This window comes from Thalia democratica, chromosome 6, assembly GCF_965202585.1.
Source record: "Thalia democratica chromosome 6, ktThaDemo2.hap1.1, whole genome shotgun sequence".
NCBI lineage: Eukaryota > Metazoa > Chordata > Thaliacea > Salpida > Salpidae > Thalia > Thalia democratica.
In genome coordinates, this window is record NC_139170.1 from 23,219,250 (window position 1) to 23,233,119 (window position 13,870).

Genomic DNA, 13,870 nt, shown 5'->3' on the forward strand with positions numbered 1-13,870 from the left:
TTGAGATAAAGCTGGTTGAAGTCTGAGACTACAGTAGTACTAATCTAGACCCCCAATAACTAAAATGATATCTAAAGGGGATTTTCCTTACTTTGAAAAAATGTCAGGATAAATTGGTCTCAGTCAAGCTAAATGAAAAAAAAATTCGAGCAAAACCCTGAGTGTTGCACCTTAAATTTGTTTTTTATGATTATTTTATATTAAACACAACATTTTATAATATAAAAAATTATTTCAGAAACTATATATCATTGAAATATTATTATTGTAGATTTTTAACAATGAAAATAAATTTTATTCATCCTGACCTTGGAATTGGTGGAGCTGAGAGGTTAATAGTAGATGCGGCTGTTGCTCTTACAAAAAAGAAACACCGTGTAAATGTTTATACCGGTTATCATAATAGAAATCATTGTTTTGAGGGTTTGTTTGTTTTACTTTAAGCTTAACTAGACTGTAATCAATTTTTACAACTGAAAATCTTTAAAGTTTGTGTTTTTTTTTATATAGTTGTATGTATTGTTGATTTATATGTAACTAATTTTATTTAAAGAAACAAAAGATGGTACATTTTATGTGAAAGTACTTGGTAGCTTTATTCCTAGGAGTTTGTTTGGTTATGGACATGCCTTTTTTGCTTATATTAAAATGATTTGGATTGCATTCTACCTTTGTTTTTTTCACCATAGAAAGGCTGATCTAATCATTTGTGATCAAGTTTCTGCTCCTATTCTTGTTCTCAAGTTAGTTTTATTTAGAAAAAATACTTTATTTCTTTATTATCGTTTTCAGTTTTATTTCAATGAATTTAAAATAATTACTGTAATGTAAGTAATGTGTAAACATGTTTGCACCTACTTTATTCTATGCTTCTATTCTTACATTACAGTAATTATTTTTTACGGAACCCAGTTGAAGTGTGTTGATTAATTAACACATAGAAACAAATGTTGGTACAATAAAGGAAGATTACTGTATAATTTCAAAAAAAAAAATAATTAATATAAAAAAAACTATTTTAGGTAATTATATGTTATTAACGGTTAGAATATAATTTTATAATCTAGTATTTATTTTTATTTATATTATAACCCTCAGCTGTTATAGTTGGATCTGATTGCACACTGTGCTGGTCAGAGACTGTATTGAGCTCAGGATTACTTTGTTTGGTGCGACTACTAGAGCTTGCTGCCTTATCAGCCGAATGTGCACGCTTAGCGTGCTTTGTAACCAGCTTAGTGAGGCTCGTGGCTGAAAGGGTTTTAGGTTTCTTGCTGGTAGTACTCATCGCTTACCAAGGTTAAAATATCGATTACGGTGTCAACTAAACCGTAGTTGGTTTTAAATGTATTCTTGAAGTAGGTTGAAACGTAGTTAGTTAATTTAGTTCTTGATAACTTTACTATTTATTTGAAATGTAGTATTAATTATGACTAGAAGTAAACAAGTAGCTTAATTAAACTAATCGTAATATATTGTACTATACCGAGGTTAAGATCTCGGTTACGGTGTCAACTAAACCCTAGTTGATTTTAAATGTAATAAACCGTAATATATCAAAGTTAAGATCTCGGTTATGGTGTCAACTAAACCGTAGTTGACTAGAAGGTAAATAAGTAGCTTAATTTAACTAATCGTAATATATTGTAATATACAGTAATATACCGAGGTTAAGATCTCGGTTACGGTGTCAACTAAACCGTCATCTAATATAATCTAGTCTATAAATAATTGCTAGATATATAATTTAAGCAACTAGGTTAAATTCTAGTTAGTAAACAAACACGAATTAACACTCAATGTTTATTGTACAATATAAGAAGAGTCTACGATCTTAAAAAAGAAACTAAGTGACTCGCTAAACGAATATTAATGATATTAGCAAGAATTTGAGTCAATGCCCAATAACAAATAATGCTTAGTTAATGATTCAAAAGTACGTCTTAAACATAGTCAAAAGTAGTGCTCGAAAACTAAACACATACGCCTTCCCCTATAAAAAACACATTACGCTACCACTACTACAACTGCGCTACCACTACTACGACTCAACACCAACTACGACAACTAACCACGCTTGATCTCTCTCGCGGTGATTTTTATACTGTTTTCGCTTTTTTTGCGTTTTTTATACTCTCTTCAGAGCGATATGTGGAGATATCGTTGCAATATAATTTTTTTTGATTGATTTTTTGTTTAATTATTTAATTTATTCATTTTGACTGTTTTAATTATTACTATTTCTTTTAAATTTATTTAGTTTTTTAATTTATTTATTTTATTGATTTAAAAAAAAAATATTTATTATTTAGTTACTTGATTTTTTTAATTCTGAATTTTATTATTATTTTGTTTTAATCTATTTAACATTTAATTTAATATTTTTTACTTAAATTTCTATATTTATTTATTTAGTTAATATTATTATTAATTAATTAATTAATTTATTATTAGATTTGATTTTTTTTTACTTAACTTTTTTTATAACTTTTGTATTATTTAGTTATTAGATTTTTAAATTCTGATTTTTAATACTTTTTTAAATATTATATAAAGTTTTTACGCGCAAAATTTTCTTTGTGCGAAAGAGTCTTCTCGTGCAATTTTGTCCCCTCGTGCAAAAATGTCTATGTGCAATTCTGACCCGTCCCTGGGTAAGAAACAAAACCCATGCAAATTGACCCACTGTGCAAAATTGTCACTCGTGCAAAAAAGACCTTTCGTGCAAAATTGTCTGATCGTGCAAAAATATCCCCTTGTGCAAAAGTTAACCTTCGTGCAATTTTGTCTACGTGCAATTTTGTGCTCTTGTGCAAAAGTATCTTCGTGCAATTTTGTAATTTCGTGCAATTTTGTAAGCTCACGCAATTTAGACAGCTACCCAATATAAAGACATAAATTTTCATGCAGTAAAGTTATAAAATATAAAATGACATAATTATAAAATTAATCTCAAACAAAAAATGAAGGTTTTGACTTCAATACCATTTTTTATCAAAGGACCTCAAAATTGCTTCATAAAATTCAAGTTAAAAATTGTAACTTTAATGTATTTAGAAATTTTTTGAATGTTATACCTTTAAAAACTTTCAGAATCATGAGAATAATGAAGGTTATTTTGGTTATAGTTTTAAGCCTAAAAAATAAAATAAAAGCAATTAAAAGGAACTAAACAAAATTTAGGTTGAATGATTTTTGCTTAAAAAATAATATTTTTCAAAAATAAGCAGAAAAATTTTGTCTGAACATTTTTATTTTTTGTATGTTAACTTTGTTACAACAGATTTTATAAGTTTTTCAAGTAAAATTTCCTGAAAACTTAGTATTTATCTAGAAAAACCTAAAATTACATCGATTTTTATTGATTTTCTATATTAGTTTCCTCCTCCCACAAGGAATTATTTGTACTCTACAACATTAACAGACTATATTTTGAAAATAATTTGAATGTTAAAAATCTATTGAAAATGTGATAAATAAATTTAATAATATATACACCATTTGCAACTAAGAATATATGAATTCAGGTTACTCACTTTATTTTTTCACAAACGTTTTCGAAACTACACAAAATTTCTTTTTCAAGTTAAAATTAATTTGAAAAATATTTAGTTAGTAGACGGTGTAAAAAATAAGTTTAAAGTATTATGAAGTATTAGTATAGGCTTTAAATAGATATGAATTTTAGAATGTAGTAAGCAAAACTTAAGTAAACGTATGTTAACTAGTAAATTATTAATAATTTTGCTTTGTAATAGAATATCAGTTTCACTTTCATTTGAACTCAGTTAAGTTATTAATTATATAAAATAAATTATAAATAGTAAAAGAAAATAAATAGTCTGAAGCAACAAAAAGAAAGTTACAGTTTTAAGAAAATGAGTATGGTGTAACTTTTCGTATGGGTCATATATGCACGAAGACACTTTTTGACGAAGAGTCAAATATGCACGAAAAGACACTTTTGCACGGAGACTTTTTTTCACGGAGGACCACTTTTACACGAAAGTAAAAGAAAAAAAAACAAGTAAAAAAAAATAAAAAAAAGTTACCAACCGAGGGTGAATAAAAGAGCCTAGGGGTAAGAGTGATAATAGTAAAATAGATAACAAAAAAAAACTAATAAAAAAACAATTTCTAATCGAAGGTAATGGTTAGGGGTAACAGTAATAAAAAAAACCTAATAAAAACTATTTACAGGGTCGTCACTTTACTTGGAAAAACCTGGAATTTGACAATTTAGGCAAAAAAAAAACCTGGAATTTTAACAATTTACACATATTCAGTTGTAATATTTGGATTTGACTCAAAAATATATCATACAATTAAAAAAAAATTTGTCATCAAATTTTTTTTTTATCAAAAAATATTAAAGTAGCTTTACAGTATCTTTTCAATGTTTTTATGCTAATTAACACAGTTTTTTACCTTAAACTGACTTTAAACTAAAAATAGACCCAAAAATGAGCACTTTTAAAAACCTGGAGGAAATTTTGAAAACCTTGAAACATTTTTGAAAAAACGAGTTGCAACTCTGAATTAATTCTCATTCTATTTCAAACAATTCTTAAAACATCTGTCTTTGAAATATAGTTGTGTAAAGGTTTTAATTCCATTTTAAGCATAAAGTTTTTGATATTATTTACAGGGTTCCTTTTCCCTATAAATTTGCAGTATTCTGAAAAGTCCCTATAAATCCCTAGAAAAAATTGAAAAATGTATTAGAATCTATATAAAGCCCTAGAAATTACGTTTTTTCCTTGGTGATTGAATTTTTTGTGATAATATAACCAATATTCATCACATTAGGTAAATAAAATTATATGTACAATGCGATGCTATTATAAAGTTATTTAACAAAATTTAAAGTATAAAGCTGAAGTACTAGAAATTGAAAGCATTAATAGCAATTTTTATAAGAGGAAACAAACTTATTTAAACTTTTTTTGAAAATAAAATTAAACAACAAAAACGAAACTTAGTAAAAAATTACAATAGTTTAAACAAATTTGAATTATAAACAATTTTTTGTTTGCTTTAACTTGGCTAATTTGTTTTTATAAAAAAAAGATTCTAAAACACTTCAATGATACATATTACGTTCTTTACAAACAATGGAAAGCATATTATCGTTATAGATTTTGAGCTTTCTTAGTTATTTAACAAATGTTCACCTATTACTGATTGAATTTTTATTGGCTTGTTTGAACCATAGGTCATCCAGTTTCTTAAGGCGTTGGTAACATGCTAATCCCTTCTTATGTGGAATCGTTGATAGTGTGTATATAGGGAGAAGGCATGTTTTTTAGAAATTGATCTTATTTGAAAGATTTTTTTTAAGCTTTAACATGCTTTTTATTGTTTTAAAAAATTCGAATTATTTTTTGAGATATGACCAGTCAAAGTCGGGCCGCATAATAGGTTCCCTATGGAAAGGGAAAACTAAAACAGCGAAAAAAAGACTATTTTATTTAAAATCTATCTCCTACATTTTTAAAGCAATCTTCTTTAAACTTTCACTGTCTAATATTTATACAACAACAAAAAAATGTTACTTTGGACTTAAAAAAATTTATTTAAATTTTTTTTAAAATTTTTGTCATAAAATTTTTATTTTTTAAAATTATTAAAGTTTATAGGTAATGTTTTTTTCTTTTAGTATAAGGAACATTTCCCGAAAATTTATTTTAAGAGGATTGCTTGTAAAATGAAGGAGGAGATAGATTTTTAGTAAATTTTAAAATTTCTGAGAAAATTGACTCCAAAATATTTGCGGTCCATACGTTTGTATCGGAAATTTTTTATAAAAAATAAAATATCTCAAAAGTTAAATAATATTTTTGAATTCTATAAAAACTGGCTTGTAGTTTGTACTTATAGCTTTCATATAAACGCCAAAGTTAATTTTGTAAAAAAAAGTGTTGGACCACCCTATGGCCTTAAAATGACAACATTAAATATTTCATTACACTCGTTTTTAAACATTGTTTAGCAGTTTAGGAATTTTAGTTTACCCGAAATAATTTTTTTAGAACAAGTTAAATAATTATAAAGATAAAGTGTTAGATTTAGTACAGTAATTACAACAAGCATCAGAAAACTTAAGTTAACAAACTGAAGAGACAGTAAGTTCAATACTTTGTTAAAGGGATAGATGTTATTAGGATATATGTTTATTTCTTAGGTTTTGTTAACATTCAAGTAGTTTATAGTTTAGTTTATATTTTAGTTTAAGGTTGTATCAGGTGATGCATAATTAAAAGATTATTGTAGTTGTCAAAGTGTTATTTAAAGTTTATTATTTTAAGAATCTTTTAGTGTACTTATCTACTTTATTGTTATTCAGAAATGAAAAAAATGAAGTGCTTAATTTTTATACTTGCTATATAAAATAAATTAGGCCTTTTACAAACTATTCAAAATGCTTCTTATATCTTAGTATCATATTGATCTACTAGTTAACTACTTCTGCACGTAGTTTAAATCTGTCTGTAGCACAAAGTTTTCATTATATGCTATAAGCTAAAATAGACATAAAGACTATCAAACATCAAACTCTATACTATAATAAATGTTAACTTAATAACTTTGATGAGAAAAATATAGTAATATTAAAATATAAATTGATACTAGGATTAAATTAAAGAAAAATATTAACAGTAGCTTAATATAGTTTTCTCTAACACTATCTATCACGCATAACATTTTCGATAATTTCCCTATAAACTAACTATATTTTATGAACTTCCTTATAAATTAAAAAAAAAATTTAATTGGGAACCCTGTATTTTTTCTGCACGGATCTTAATTATTGTTAGAATGTGTATTTGTTCTAAAATATAATATAAACAAAAACTTTCATTCTTAGTTTATATAGAGAAGAATATAATTGGCTTCTTAAGAACTATTTAGTTTTAATTTCGTTTAAGTTTTATTGTGGACAATAGTGTGGATGTAAAACATACTGCAACCATACAATTCTCATAATCGAAATAGCCTAAAATCTTCATAGGTTAAAGATTTTCCCTTTTTGTTATTTGGGTGTTTAACCTGGCTCTTTTTTCCTCAACCAATATTTATTTAAAGCGGTAGAGTTCATACTGCTTATATTGTTTCAAAATGTTAAAGTTTTATACGTCAGAGTTTCGTCAGTGTGTGCAACTATATAGATCAGGGTTTCCCATCTATTTTTCAAAAGGCTCCTTTAAAAAAAAACCTCCATAAAAATTCCCTAAGACTTTTTTTTTGCTCCTCATCATCAACTCAAAAATATCTAGTGTATGTTTCAAATAATGAACTTAAGCCCCCTCCCCACTTGCAGCTTATGGCCCCCTAATTTTCTTAAATGGCTTACTTTGGAAAGCCCTGGTTAAGTTAAAATTTCAAATATTCCTGTAATTTCTAGTATAAGTTTTCAAAACTACCCTTTAATACGCATAAGACCCTTTTTTGCTTTTTTATCATCAACTCCAGATTTATCTAGTGTAAGTCTCAAATTATGGCTTTATGGCAACTTTAATAGTTTTGGCCCCCACTTTGGCCCCTTTGCAGCTTATGGTCTCAAGGGAGCCATATGCAGGGCTGCCGCAAGGCCAGGAAAAGTCAGGATAAACTAAAAAAAAAAGACAAAAGTCAGGAAAAAAAAAGGGGTATCTGAAAAAAAAATCAGGAGATTTGATAAAATTTGAAAAAACATCAGATTTTGTCAGTTCAAATTTACAAAATTCCTTTTTTTCCAAAGCCTTCACATGGTAGAAAATTGATTAAAAATCCTTCAAAGTCAGGCTAAAATTGCAAAATTTACCTAGAAATTCACAAAATTACTTAATTTCCAACTCCTTTATCTGGTAAAAATTGATAAAATAACCATTATAAAATTGCTAAGTTTTTCTATTAACATATTGATCAACTACCCTACTTAAACAAGCAGTCTTTGTATGCTTTTTAGTATTTATTATCTGTGGCAAGGACACTTCCATAGTGAGACTGTGATATATACACAGAAGTTTATCTTGCAGAATTTCAGGATCAAAGTAATTTTGTTTAAGTAAATAATTAAGTTCTTTATAGTTAAGCACTAAGTTTAGTATTTTATGTTACAAGTTTATGTGAATACTTTACCTTATTATATTTATTTAAAGTTGTTTAAGTTTGAAAAATGACTAAAAGCAGATTATGTTATTAAATTGTAACGAATCTACTGCATTTTAATTTTTGTTATATAGTTTGAATATGTAGAGCGAGACAACAATGATTATATATGGAAGTGAACTGTTATAGCATCCAAATGAGCCAATGAGAAACTAGGGTTAGTCAGGCGTAAAATACTGAAGAAATATTTCACAAAAAACATAACAAATATATTTTATGTTTGCAGTTAGTTGTGTTTTGTGTAGTGGAGAGAAGGATCTACTGAAAGAATTCTATTTGAACTTGATTTGATTGTATTTTGTTGATAGACCTGTTTATTGCAAATACATCAATTATTTACAGATGATTCAAGTGATGTAATGGAAGTTAGATGATTAAATTTAGCAAAATTACTGTTAATTTAACCTGTATAAAAGATTGAAAGCTTAATATAGTTTTAAATGTTTGTTTATGCATTTTAGAATAAGTTTAAATTAAGAGTTTGATTTAGAAAAGCCAGGAAAATTTTAGTAATAAGTCAGGAAATGTCAAAAAAAAATTTTAGCTGGATCTGTGGCAACCCTGCATATGGTCCTAATTTGGAAATCCTGATTATGCTGGTTGCTGAAAATTATATTTACCATTCAAAAAATATTTATATAAATACTTTGATTTCGTAAACTAGACTTCCGCACTAAAATCACCATACATTTATCCATTACATATATGTCATAAATTAACCAGATAAGGTTAAGGCCATAGGGGGGGGGTCCACTTTGTTTTTTACAACTTGATCTTATTTTGTAGAATTTAATCTGAGCTATCAGACACTTTTAACCGCTTAAAAAAACTCAAAGTAACTTTTGAGATATAAGCGATCAAAGAAAGGGCGTTGAATAGGTTCCTTATGGAAGGCGAAAACTAAAAATGCGAAAAAAGACTATTTCACTAAAAATCTATCTCCTCCTTCATTTTTTGAGTAATCTTTCTCAAATTTTTACAGAATGTGTATCATTAAACTTTAAAGAGATCTATTGTAGGAATTTTTTTAATTTTGAGTAAAAAAAAATTATTGTCAAAAAACTACCCTTTTTTTTAGTTTTTTGTGGATAAAATTTTTATTTTTCAAAATTTCAAAAATTCCAACATTCAGATTCTTCAAAATATTAAAAGGAACATTTCCTGAAAATTTGAAGTCTCTAGGTCAAAAAATGAAGGAGGAGATAGGTTTTTAGTGAATTTTTAAATTTCCGAGAAAATTGACCCCAAAAAATTTGCGGTCCATACGTTTGTATCGGAAACTTTTTACAAAAAATAAAATATCTCAAAAGTTAAATTATATTTTTGAATTCTATAAAAACAGGCTTGTAGTTTGTATTTAAAGCTTTCATATAAAAGCCAAAGTTATTTTTTGTAAAAAAAAAAGTCAGACCCCCCTATGGCCTTAATATAGTTGGTTAGAAAAAATTCTTGTTGAGGCCTGAGCTTTCTAGATAAAATTTCAAGCTGAATTGAGGTGACCTGACGGTGATCTTACCCAAATGAAAACAGTTACACCAATGATATTTATCTTTTAAATTCTCATAGGACAAAAACTAGAATGCTAATCAAACTGAAATAAGTTCACATGCAAAGATAAAAAACTGTAGTTATAAACTAAATGTATGATAAATAAATAAGAACGCTTATGCAAAGGGCTAAGATTAAACCCTTAAATCAAGTACCTAATTTTAATTTGAGAGTCTAATAAAAATAATTTATCACAGTTTTATACCGTGTGCAAAACTCAAAACCAAAGGTCGGAAGGCTTTTATAAAAGGTTTATAAGTGACTGCGAGCCTAGAAATTTTCGGAAAAGTTGACCTCGGACCGCAGTTATTAGAAGAAATAATAATATATTACTAAATAATAATATAATTTAATTTTTGACATACTGCATTTAAAAAACATTTCAGTTAATTATTTCTAAACTTTCATATTATTTCTTTCTAATAAAATCATAAGTTAAAAACTATTACAAAACTTAAATCTGAACTTAAAACTTAAAAGGAATTTAAAAAATATTTTAGTTAATTATTTCTAAGCTTTCATATTATTTCTTTCTAATATGATCTTAAGTTAAAAAATATTACAAAACTTAACATTTTATAAAGTTTTTAAACTACATAAAGTATATAATGTTTAATTTTGTACCTTCTTTATTTCCTATTTATATTAAGTTTTTAATTTTGTTTTCATATTGTATATGCATTATTCTATTAAACAAGTAAAACTTTAAACTAACTTTAAAACTGTAAGAAACAATAAGCAAAGTGATTTTTTTTCAAATACTAAGGCAATAAAGAGATGTAGCACTTTTACACTCTGGAGTTTTCTAAGCTATAAACTAGTATTTTGGGTATATAATTTAAAATTGGTAATTAAGTATTGATCTACTGGATCCGGTTACTTTTTCTAATTAATATCCGACGGGGTTCGTATAATATTTTCATACTAGGATCTAGACCCATAAAGCCTTTACTGTTCGGATACCTAGATCCAGTAGATCACTAGTGGCAATACATTTATGTAAATTTAACTTCCGTATATTGTAAATTGTATTGTTGACATCAACTCTGCACCATATTCCTTACACTCATCAACAGACTTATCACACCAAAAGAAGATCACACCTTTCCTTTAATTGAGCCTCAACAGTTATTTTGAAAGAATAAATTGTTTATTTATTGAATTGAGCTTTGTCAGATCCAAATCTTAAATCCCATTTAAAATTTAAAAATCAAGCCTTGACCAGAATCGATTTTTTTCAATTTTTTATCTGGTTGGATTTGGATCTAATTTCAAATACTTATGATTAAAAGTAAAAAGACATTAGTATCAAAAGTATCATTACATAGTGTTTAAAACACTATTTTATTACAGAATGACTAGCAATTGTATGTACAGTATTATACAATAACTAATACTTTTGTATATATATAAATAATTTTAGTCTAATTAGTTTCATAGATTTTTATACAATAAATGTTGTGATTAAGTGTTTTGTTTTGAGTGTGTTTACTATGTATTAATAATAAAGTTTTAGTTAAAATACCATTAAATAGCTGTCTCAATTCTTAAAACAAATACTCCAGTAGAAATATTTTGTTGATTAAAACATTTTCAATTCTTGTTAAAATACTATGTATGATTGTAAAACTGAATTGTTTATACAGCTTTTTTCCGGTGCATAACTTATTTAAAAAATAGAAGAAAACATATTTAATTTTTTCCTTAAATTTATTAGAGATCTTTCGTAGTAAGTCTTATCAAAAATTGTATCTTATTAAATTAAACTGAATTGAAATTGAAATAAGATTTTACTGTAGTTAAAGTTTTAAAATATGAAGTATAAAATGACGTAATAATTGAATGTAAAAAGTAACTAAGTGCTTATACTGTTGAACTTTGCTGTACTAATAAAACTCGTTAGATTAAAATCAAACTAAAATAAACTAGCGATAAAAATGATTTAAAACAACACTTAAAAAAAAAAGAATTTAAAGTAACTAATTTCTTGTATTTTTTATCTTTAAAGTGTAGTTTTGTTTTCATGTTTATTGCTAGTTTATTTTAGTTTGGTTTTAATCTAACGAGTTTTTAATCTGTACAGCAAAGTTCTACAGTATAAGCACTTACTTACTTTTTACATTCAACTATTACGTCATTTTATATTTCATATTTTAAAACTTTAACTACAGTACAATCTTATTTCAGTTTCAATTCACTTTAATTTAGTAAGATACAATTTTTGATAAGACTTAGTACAAAAAATCTCAAATAAATTTAAGGAAAAAATAAAATGTGATTTTTTATATTTTTTAAATGATTTGTTTGTTTATGTAAAAATATGAGTTCATTAATTTAAAAGTGTAATAATGATATTTTTTGTTTACAACCAAAATAAAAACCTGAAAAATAAGTAATTTGTTGAAGATTTTAAATTTTTTTATTTAAGCTTTATAAAGTTTTGATTTTATGATTTTAGGTGGTTTTCGTCTGCAAAAGTAATTTTTTATTGTCATTATCCAGACAAACTTTTAACTGGACGAAAGACTTTAGTAAAAAAGGTCTACAGATATTTTTTTGATTGGCTTGAAGAACTTTCAACTGGAAAAGCAGATTTGGTGTTTGTCAATAGTCATTTTACAGGTGAGATTTGTTTATAAAATAACAAGTTATATTGACAACAAATTCTATTCGAAAATTGAATTATTGTAAAAGTATGTTATACTCAAAAATGTTAAAATTCGACCATGTTTCAGAACTAAAATACATGTTTTTTGATTAGTTATAGTTAACTTCAATATATTAAATTAGTTAATTTTTTTTTTTTTTAAGTGATAAGTAGTTATAGAATAATATATAGATAGATGCCGTATATTGTATTTTAAATTAATTGTGTACTCAGTTTTTAAGTTGAAAATTTTAGCAAATTAAAGAAATATAACTTAAATATTTTTCAACTTTTTAATAAGTCAAAAAATTTTGTTTCTCAAAGCTTGTAGATTCTTAACTAATTAAGTCTCTGTTTAATTATACACCACTTCTTTAATTTTAAGGTAAATACTTTAAGCAAGTGTTCAAACACTTTAAAAAATCTGCATTGTTAAAAAAATATTTACATGAAACATTTACTATTCTGGTTTTGTATATATTTCTCTATAACTAACTTGTTAGATAAATAAAATCCAATGCTGTATTCAAGAATCACTGCAAACTTTTCTAAAGTAAATATAAACTACATTATCCTTTTCTTATATGTGCCTAATTTTTTTTACTTACATTATTTTAATATCCACTCAACTATTTTATAAAATTTATTAAAGAAAAAAAAATATAGGTTTAAAGTTCTATAAATTTTTGACTGAGGCGTCATTATTTATGTTAAGATTAATTTTATATAGAATGATAAAAAAATAGATATAATTAAATTTTTTATTTAACTAAATTAATGGTTTAAAAATTCCTAAAAAACTAAACCTAAGTATTGAATATTGTTATTAATATTTTTTTAAAGTTTGTAGCATCGATAAAATTATATTGTTTGATTGCAAGTGGATGATTTTGTAAGGTATTTTAACTAATCAAATAAAACCTTAAACTTTATATCAACTAAATGCGATTATTTATTGTAAGAGTAATTGACAAGTTCACTTAATAGAACTTTGCTAGACTTAATTTTATAAAGTTTTATAAAGACCTTGAAAAGTTGGTACTAATAAAATATTTTATTTAAAAACAATTAAAACTAAGTTATTAAAGCTTCCAAATGTCGCCTTCAACAAAAAAAGTGTAAATAAACATTTATAAAAACTTGAGTTTTATAAATTTTTTCATTAATATTCTTTATTTTTTCGTTTAGAAAGCAAAGTCTATGAAGCTTTCCCTTCATTGAGAGACCGTGAATTTCAAGTTTTGTATCCGAGTATGAACACTGAAAAATTTATACGAAATGAAAAAAAATCAAGGTCTATTGAACCAAAAGATGAAAATGATCCAAAACGAATTTTTCTTTCGATAAACAGATATGAAAGAAAAAAAAATTTGAATCTTGCTATCGAAGCGTTCGGTATGTTATTTTCTTATACTTTTATTAAAAAGTTTAATCACAAAAAAACTGATTTTTTGTAATTTTTGAAGTTTATTGATTAATTTCACTTAGCGCATAGTCGGAATAAGCTTGCTAAAAACTGATAAG

General features: G+C 25.6%; 1 protein-coding gene across 1 annotated transcript in view; it reads left to right on the top strand.

Moving 5' to 3' along the window:
* The first annotated feature begins 257 nt into the window (after positions 1–257).
* LOC145839423 (alpha-1,3/1,6-mannosyltransferase ALG2-like) overlaps positions 258–13,870 on the top strand; it is a 30,076-nt gene continuing 16,463 nt past the window's right edge. The window contains exons 1-4 of the mRNA XM_082946996.1: positions 258–423; positions 554–743; positions 12,158–12,321; positions 13,535–13,741. Of these exons, the coding sequence (XP_082803122.1) occupies positions 282–423; positions 554–743; positions 12,158–12,321; positions 13,535–13,741 (703 nt within the window). The 5' untranslated portion in view covers positions 258–281. The remainder of the gene's footprint in view (positions 424–553; positions 744–12,157; positions 12,322–13,534; positions 13,742–13,870) is intronic.